At 55.4% G+C, this 8,842-nt stretch overlaps 1 protein-coding gene across 1 annotated transcript; it reads left to right on the top strand.

The window, feature by feature from the left end:
• Positions 1-3,285: 3,285 nt before the first annotated feature.
• Positions 3,286-7,969, top strand: HAND2 (heart and neural crest derivatives expressed 2). The gene is made up of 2 exons (XM_086962442.1): positions 3,286-3,953; positions 6,867-7,969. Exons 1-2 carry the CDS (start codon positions 3,417-3,419, stop codon positions 6,963-6,965), a joined length of 636 nt encoding a protein of 211 aa, XP_086818568.1. The 5' UTR covers positions 3,286-3,416; the 3' UTR covers positions 6,966-7,969.
• The last annotated feature ends 873 nt before the right edge of the window (positions 7,970-8,842 follow it).

Here is an 8,842-nt window from a genome sequence, read left to right as displayed (position 1 = left end):
TTTTTATGCATTATTCGTGATATTCGAAACAGAAGCGACGCTCTAAGGTTTATGTTTGTGACGGGGCGGGGTACTTCCCGGGTATCTGATCTTCCAATTATCAATCAGCGGAGCTGGGCACTTTTATCTTTATAGCCCGTGTTCTTTATCTCACTCTGGTTGGGAGGGTCTATTTTGCGAGCCTGCTCTCTGCGCCTGGCCGAGTCATCCTCACACTGTTGGCCGCGCCTGTGTGTGGGAGCGCTCGGCGCCCACGGTCGGGCATTCAGGCGCATAATTCACAGTTCACGGGGCCCTGCTGACATGGCTGTCCACACTGCACTGGACAATGCAGGGCAGCTCTGCACTGGGGTACACTCACCCCATGGCAGTCCTCACTGGACAATACAGGACAGCAATGCGTGCTCGCTCTGTCTGCAGGGTGTGCTCACCCAAAGTACTGTGCGTGGTATGCCCCATGGCAGTCCGCACTGGAAAATACAGGGCAGCAATGCGTGCTCGCTCTGTCTGCACGGGGGTACTCACCCAGAGTACAGTGCGTGGTATACCCCATGGCAGTCCGCATTGGACATTACAGGGCAGCTCTGCACTGGGGTACACCCACCTCATGGCAGTCCGCACTGGACAATACAGGGCAGCTCAGCACTGGGGTACACCCACCCCATGGCAGTCCGCACTGGACAATACAGGGCAGCAATGCGCGCTCGCGCTGTCTGCACGGGGGTACTCACCCAGAGTACAGTGCGTGGTATACCCCATGGCAGTCCGCACTGGACAATGCAGGGCAGCAATGCGTGCTCTCTCTGTCTGCACTGGGGGTACACACCCGAGCACAATGTGTGGTTCACCCCATCACACTGGACAATAACGTGCAGCAGTGCGACCTGTCTGTTCCATCTGCCCCGCACTGGAGCGCACAGTGTGTGCACCCTCGCTGGGGTATATTCTTCCAGAAAGAAGATGGCACTGGCCGTTGCCCGTCTAGTGTGCCCACCCAAGCCCTGAATGTCACTAGTGGCTTTTCAAGTTCAGAGCTTCGGTTGCCTTTCCAGCGTTCAGCCCCGTCCCGCGACAATTCGACGAACCATTATGACTTTTCTGGGACGTGGTGTGAGGCGGGGGCGATGGGACTGCATATGTTGTCATATGTATATTTGTTATCGGAAACAGAAGGACATTAGTAAATGGCAAGATGGCCAGGCGACCACGCCGACCTCTGTTCAATTATTAACAAGCCGTTAATCGGACTTGTTAATTCAAGTGCTTTTGCGCTCTGAAAAGAAATATCCCGGTTTAGCCACGAATTAACACACAGTGTAAGCCTGTACACATCCTGTACACCCCTGCTCCCAATACCTTTGCCTGCCCAAAATGAGACCATTTAAAGCTAAGCTGACCCTCAATTGATAGAAAAGCGGGCATTTATATGGCCACTTAAGGGCCTGGTTTAGATTTCGGTGGATGGGTGGTATCCCCTCCGCCGAAATGTAAATCCTATAGGGAATTATGGGATTTATATTTCGGCGGAAGGGATATCCGTCACCATTCTAATTCAGGCCCGCGGGAACGGACACTGCGCGCGCCTGAGGTAAAGTACATGGAATATGGGCGAACGGGTGTGCGGTTCAACCCGTTCAGACAAAATAGAGACATTATTACCATTATTATTATTGTTATTATTACCTGCAGGGCAACCTCGGCAGCAGTCGTGAAGCGGCCGCAGCGTCCGGAGTGTGTGCGACGCCCTCCGTCCTCAGAGGCCTCAGCGTTCCCTCAGATCTGTCCTGAGAGCGCGCGGGCACGTGCGTGCAGAGACTGACCACAGCCAGGTCTGTGCGGGGCCTGGACCCGAGTTACAGTCTGCAGAGTCTGCAGGGCCGTGCCCCTCTTGTGAGAGGGGGCAGCGGGTGGGCCTGGCACAGGGGGGGGTGCAGCTCTGGCACAAAGGGGTGCAGGTCTGGTGCAACTGCAAGGGGTAAGCTGTTCTGGCACAAGGGGTGCAGCTCTGGCACAAAGGGATGCACCTCTGGTACCAGGGATGCAGCTCTGGCACAAGGGTTGCAGGTCTGGTACAAGGGGTGCAGCACTGGCACAGAGGGGAGGAGGTCTGGTACAAGGGCTGCAGCTCTGGCACAGAAGGGTGCACCTCTGGCACAGAGAGTGCAGCACTCTCATAGAAATTGATGCCCTGACTCTAGGGGGTGCAGTTCTGACACAGGGCTGCAGGTCTAGCACAGATGTGCAGCACTGGCGCGAGGGGTGCAACACTGGAACGGGAAGGGCTCTTGCAGTGAGGGACAGCACTATGACAGAGGGTGCAGCATTTGCACAAATCGGTGCGGCTCTGACACACGCTCAGCTCCAGCACAGGGAGTCATCTTTAACCCGTATGCTCTCAGTACCACATTGGTTCGTGTAAGGCACGGGGGTGCTGTTCCTCTTGTGGGACTACACATTGCACAAATGTGTGCAGCTGGTACCCAGGGGGGTACAACACTGGTACTTGCAGTCTTCTCCGTGCCAGAGGTTCTCACTGACACGGGGTACAGCTAATTCTGGTGACTCTCCTGGGTAAACATGTATCACTACACATTATACAGCCTCAACCCTCTCATTAATCTCTACCAAGGGACACAAATATGTGCACATCTCTATATTTCGATTCGGAAAGTGTCGTTGCATTCTGTAGACGGCTGCACAGCCGGCCCGGGGGCGGGGCCCACAATTAGTGCAGTGCACATGAAAGGCCCTCACTGCTGCCTCCTGGGCCGCGCCCCTCCCAGGCCCTGACTGGCTGGGCCCGGCTCTGACGACATATATTAACCCCTCGGGCCCTGGACATGTGGCTGTACATGGAGGAATGGGCTGGGAAGTCTGGGCCAGTGGTGAGCCTGGACTGGTGCCGCCTGCAGTGCTCCACACGCTGTCTGCGCGAGACAACCCGGTGAGAACAACAATAATGATGAGCAGCGCAGCCCCTCGGGAACACTGGCTGCTCCCATGAGCTGCCGGGCGCCTGCTGCACGGAGACAGCCCGGGGTGAAGCCAAGAGGGCCAGCAGGGATGGCGCAGTGACCCCTCCTGGAGAGAGGACCCGGCAGCACGCAAGGACCCCAGCCTCAAGGAGCTATGGACGAGGGGTACTGGGAATAACCCCGAACACAGAAGGGTCTAGGAAAGCCCTTGAAGCCCAGCTCGGCGCTAGGCGGGCCGCGAGCGCCTAGTCCCGGCAGGGCGCGTCAGTGGGCGCGCTGGGCTCCCAGGCGCGGCGGTGGTGGTGCCGGGGAGGCCGCAGGACAACATTCACGCCCCCCGGCGAGCAGCGGGGGGCGGGGGCCGCGGCCTATGGGGAGCCGGACACGGCCCTGAGGACAGAGGGGGACCCGCGCAGGGGCGGCCCCTGGGAGGGCCCGGACATGAGCCTGGTGGGGGGCTTCCCGCACCACCACCACCCGGCTGTGCACCACCACCACGAAGGCTACCCCTTCTCGGCCGCGGGGGCCGCCGGCCGCTGCCATGAGGAGGCCCCCTACTTCCACGGCTGGCTCATCGGGCACCCGGAGCTCTCGCCCCCCGACTACGGCCCGGGCGCGCCCTACAGCCCGGAGTACGGGGGCGGCGGTGGCCTGGAGCTGTGCGGGCCCGGGGGCGGCCCGGCCGGGGTCGCCGGGGGCCTGCTGGGCTCCCGGCCGGTGAAGCGCAGGGGCACCGCCAACCGCAAGGAGCGTCGGCGCACGCAGAGCATCAACAGCGCCTTCGCCGAGCTGCGGGAGTGCATCCCCAACGTGCCGGCCGACACCAAGCTCTCCAAGATCAAGACGCTGCGCCTGGCCACCAGCTACATCGCCTACCTCATGGACCTGCTGGCCAAGGACGAGCAGAGCGAGGCCGAGGCCTTCCGCGCCGACCTCAAGCGGCCCGACGGCAAGGAGGACAAGCGCAAGAAGGAGCTGGTGAGTGCGGGAGCGAGGGGGGCAGTGGGGCCTGGGCACTGCTCCGGAGTATAGGCTAGGGCTGGACTGGCTGCACCAAGAGTAAGGATGAGAGGGGTAAATATGGGGGGGGGGGGGGCAGAGCAGGCCCGGGCTCTGTCAGCCAGAGCCAGGAAAACAGGGTTGTGGACGAGTTCTCGAGGGGTGTCAGTGAGAGAGATCCTGAGTGTGCGTGGGGAGGGGGGGGGGGGGGGTCAGTGGATCAAGAGAGACCCGGGAGGGGAGAGCCGGAGAGTCCAGAGCTGTCTGTGCTTTCAAGGTTGGGAGGGGTGGGATTCATTTCTGAACCCACTGGCTGCAATTGAGAGGGGGGGGGGGTATGGGGGGAGGGGTATGGGGGGGTATCGCGGGATACACAGAGTAAAACACAAAGGCTGATAGTGAGGGTGGGGCACTTGCGGCCAGTCTACTGGGGTGTTGGGGTCGCGTGAGTCAGTGTCGGGTCCCTCTCACAGGCCCCTGCCTTGGACTCAATGTGCGGGGGAAGCAGTAGCAGCGTGGCCGGCCAAAACAAGACCTTCGTCCTCTTTCAGAGGGGCCCCTTCCCTCACAACATTTTCGCCAACTCCTGATACTCTTCGTGTGAATTCACAAGTGTCCCCTGCTGCGCACTGCAAGAGCCTTATGTCATGGTGTGGGATCACCTCTCTGGTTATAGCGCCCAGAAGTGATCTTATTTCAGCAGAGCCTTCTTTGGGCTGGATGCGAAACGCAGCAATTGATTGAAAATATTATTAAATGCGCATTACATACAACTCTTTATAGTAGCCATGCTTGCCTTTACGGAAACAGATTTGGTTTGGTAATTTTTTAATTTGTCTGATCAGGGGTCAAATTATCTGTCTCTCTCTCTCTCTCTCTCTCTCTCTCTCTCTCAGTATCACTATATTACATTATCTTTGTATGTGTGCGTGTACACACATGTAAGTGTGTATATGTGTGCGAGTATGTGTCTGTGCATATATATATATATATATATATATATATATATATATATATATATATATATATGTGTTCGTGTATCTATTTATTTTATTATATTTTGACACGCAGAGAATGGTATTTTATTTATTAATGTAATTATATACATAAATATAATTAATAAAATGTTCTCTGCCTGTCCAAATATAATAAATAAATAGATACACGCACATATATATAGGCACACACACACACATATATACATGTATGTACACACACACACATACAAAGATAATGTAATGCAATAATCCTGCGTGCAGACAACGTGCATGCATTCGTCAGTATTGGGTGACCCGGTGAACGGCTCCCCCGGCGCAGAGTGCGCTATTCCCACGGCCCGTCTTTCATTAATACGGATTTGCCCGCACTCAGCTCAGTCACTGTCGACCTCGGCAGCCCCCACGCAAGAGAGTGATTCCCTGCGATATTTAGCAGGATTTATTAACCTCACCGTGGAAGTGAGTTCATTCACCGTGAAGGCCTGGAATAAGCCCCGTTTTACCCGGGCCTTAAGAGGCGCTGGAACGGCTTGAGAAATATGCGCTCTTGTATACAGTTCACGCTGTTGTAAAGAAACATTTTGAACATTACAAAAAACAACCTTTCACCTCCTATTGCAAATATATTCTTGGTTGAATGGTAATTTAGATCTTTGACTTACCTTCATTCCACTGAGGAACATGTTTCTTTTCTTTCTGTGCGCATTCATCAGGACGTGAAGTGAATGTCACACTTGCTTAGCGTTGTTGAACACGGGCCGTGCGTGCACGTTGGTGCTGTGTGGGCGCGAGCGCAGTGGCTGTGAGTGGAGCTCGCGTTCAGATGCTGGACAGACTGAAGGGCGTGCAGCGGAATCCTGCATACTTGTGCTCTTAAAATGACCTGTTGTATAAGCATGCTTATGGCTTAATATAGGAAGAATTGATTTGTATTTATATGTGGCATAATCGTGCACACGGTAAGTATTCAATGGATTTATTCAACATATCAGTGATACAGAATCGCCAGTGTGTACTGATTTTTGAAAACACCTGGGCATCTTTTCTGCCTGCGTGAGTATCTCACAAGTGATGCGTGCACGGTAATAACTTGTGACACGTGGGTAGGCGCTGTCGTGCGCGCTTTCTTCCACGGGGCAGTGTGAGCTGTGGATTGTAGACTGTCTGTGCTTTGCAGTTTGACAGTCCCCGATGGAGCTGCAGCTATGGGGGGTGGGGGCTCGTCCAAACCCACAGCTCCGCTCTCCGCCATTCGAGGGAATGCCTGAGAACGCTGGGGCAGCGATCTGTGCGTGGCACAGATTTACCGAAGACGTGGCTTGTGTTTTCAGTGGACACAGGTGTGACTTTCAAGTTCCTGCGTTCACATTAACTTCTACATTTGTAAATACCGCATGCACTCCAGCTGCCCCTACAGATACCGTGCGTTTCCAGACAAATGCGTATGCACTTTCTCCAGTTTCACTTTCCCCATCCATAGAAACCGGCCCAAGATGCAGGCGGGTTATCCCTCTGTCAGATGTTAGACTTCCTGCTAGGTTCTCCCGTGTACCTCAGACTTCCTGCTAGGTTCTCCCGTGTACCTCAAACTTCCTGCTAGGTTCTCCCGTGCACCTCTGCGGAAAGAGCCGTTTGTATTCTGCCGTGTGCTGGGCTGGGTTGTGGCATGGGGGGGAGGGATTTTACTGCAGAGTTTTGCTTCTAGATGAACAAATTTGGGAATGTTTTAATCTAGCATTGTTTGGTGAAATGCAATAGTTTACGCGCACATCTGTTCACAAATAACGGGAACTGTGAATTGTTTTATGGTTATTTGCTTTGTATTTCTCAGTCAGCGCCTACGTGCCTCCAGGATGTCCTCTAACCGCTGCCTTCTCTCTCCCTCTCTCCCCAGAATGAACTCTTGAAAAGCACAGTCGGCAGCACAGACAAGAAAACCAAGGGCAGGACTGGTTGGCCGCAGCACGTCTGGGCGCTGGAGCTCAAGCAGTGACTTTGGCCTTCGGCGCTGCGGGTTCGAGGGGCCCTCGGCACCGAGTAGGGTCCGAGGCGCCGCGAAGACGGTGAGGAGTCCGAGGAGCTGCCAGGCCGATGCGGGCTCCGGGAGCCCCAAAGACAGTGTGGGGGCCTGGGATGGGGGTAAGGTCGGAGGATCACTTGGGATAGAGCAGTACTAGAGGGGCCCCGAGGCGGGTCAGGGTCCCCCCCCCCCCCCCAATACACACACACACACGGGCCCCAGGAGCCCACGGGCAGCACGGTTGCGACAAGCCCTGGGAGACGGTGTAAGGTCCCAGCAGCCCTTGGAGATCATGTGGTGCACGGAGACCCCTGAGGGAGACGCGCATCCCCATTCCCTGTCCGTGCCCCTCGGGCTGCTAGCCTATCCGTGGCCCTTGCTGGGCCCGTGACTCTCCCAACAGTGCACCGCCTGAACCCATCATGCCAGGTTTGTCCCATGCCAGTTTGAGCCCATGCCCCTCAGGCCCGGGTAGGCCGGCGCCCCTCAGGCCGGTAGATGCCCTCCAGAGCCCTGGACCACTGTCTCTCCTCAGTGTTCGGAACCGTCCGGTTTATTTATGTGCAATGTCCGCAGAACCCCTGAGCACAGACTAGAGGCCTGGTGAGGATAGACGGGGGTCCCGGCCCTGCGAAGGCCGCGGGAGCACAGACAGAGGGCGCACCCCGAGGCCAGCGACGGGCATCTCTGGCCGGCCTGCACCCGCGCGGTCCAGGGGCTCCCGGCTGCGGCTGTGAGTGAAGCAGCCCCCCTGGACACAAACATTGATGGATCAATAGAGCAGCCGGCGACGGACCCGCTGAGCAGTGTTCCCATTGGTATTGCTGTTCTCCAGTTGTGTTTTTGTCCTCGGTGTTGTGATGTTCTAGTCTTGAAGGCGATTTATTTGTGTGCACTTCCGTCTTAAAATGTGGAGTTTAATTAATATTTGATGGTGTAAACGTTGTAAATGTTCAATAAACCACTGTGTGTTTTTACAGAGGGTGTTTTGCTTATGTGCTTGGAAAGAGTTGTAGATAACCTGGAGGAGGGCTGCAGAATAGCGCCCGGCAGACTCTCACACACTGCTCCGACGGCCCAGATGTTTGGTGTCAAACAGGGCTTCATTTCACAAGTAGCCTTGTCGAAATGTAGCCACCTGGGTTCCGAAAATCCATGTGGTTGCTGTTGGCCTGTAAAGTAGGTTATTAGAGCGCACACATTCTTGGCTTTGAGGGCTGTCATTTTTTTTAAATAGAAAAAAACAAGACTATATAAATTATAAAGCTGGACGCTTAGCCGTGGAGAGTACACATGTCTGATGGTGCTGTGTGGCTGCATTTTGTGTCCATTAATAAACCGCGCATACTAGTTTGTGGAAAGGTGACCCCAGTTTTCAAGCCCTGGACTTGAACTCTGCTTTACCTCTGCAGTTCTTGGCCTCCTCGACGCCTGCTCGTGTCCAGCATTACCTCAGATGTCCGAGGCGGGAGAGGCGCGCGGATCAGCTGTGCATTGTTTTGCTAATGAGACCTTCACTTCGGTACATGGGGTCAGGGCTGCAGTCTTTGTTGAGGCTCCTTGCAAACAGGGTTATTAATGCTTCCGTGACGCAGAACCCTAAATCACTGGGCCCCTGAAGTCTTACTTGCAGCCCGCGGCCTTCCCTTTGCAAAGTGTTACACCGGCAAGATGGTGGGCAGGAAGCCGCCGTGCAGGCCGACAGACACGTAGATAATGCGAGAGACAACCGGCAGAGAGGCAGAGAAAGAGACAGAAAGACGGTGGTCAGTCTGAGTGCATAGATGGGGGGCACATGGGCAGATCGAATACCCTGCGACACAGCATGGATACTGACAGTGAGGTGTGCT

This window comes from Lissotriton vulgaris, chromosome 3_1 (genome assembly GCF_964263255.1).
Source record: "Lissotriton vulgaris chromosome 3_1, aLisVul1.2, whole genome shotgun sequence".
Taxonomy (NCBI): domain Eukaryota; kingdom Metazoa; phylum Chordata; class Amphibia; order Caudata; family Salamandridae; genus Lissotriton; species Lissotriton vulgaris.
This window is presented reverse-complemented; position numbering and strand designations above follow the sequence as displayed.

What these genes read in the sequence shown, in the direction of transcription:
- HAND2 (XM_086962442.1), top strand. Translation starts at nt 3,417, where the DNA reads ATGAGCCTGGTGGGGGGCTTCCCGCACCACCACCACCCGGCTGTGCAC. An exon ending in ACAAGCGCAAGAAGGAGCTG is followed by an intron (nt 3,954 to 6,866) that starts GTGAGTGCGGGA and finishes CTCTCTCCCCAG; the next exon opens with AATGAACTCTTGAAAAGCAC.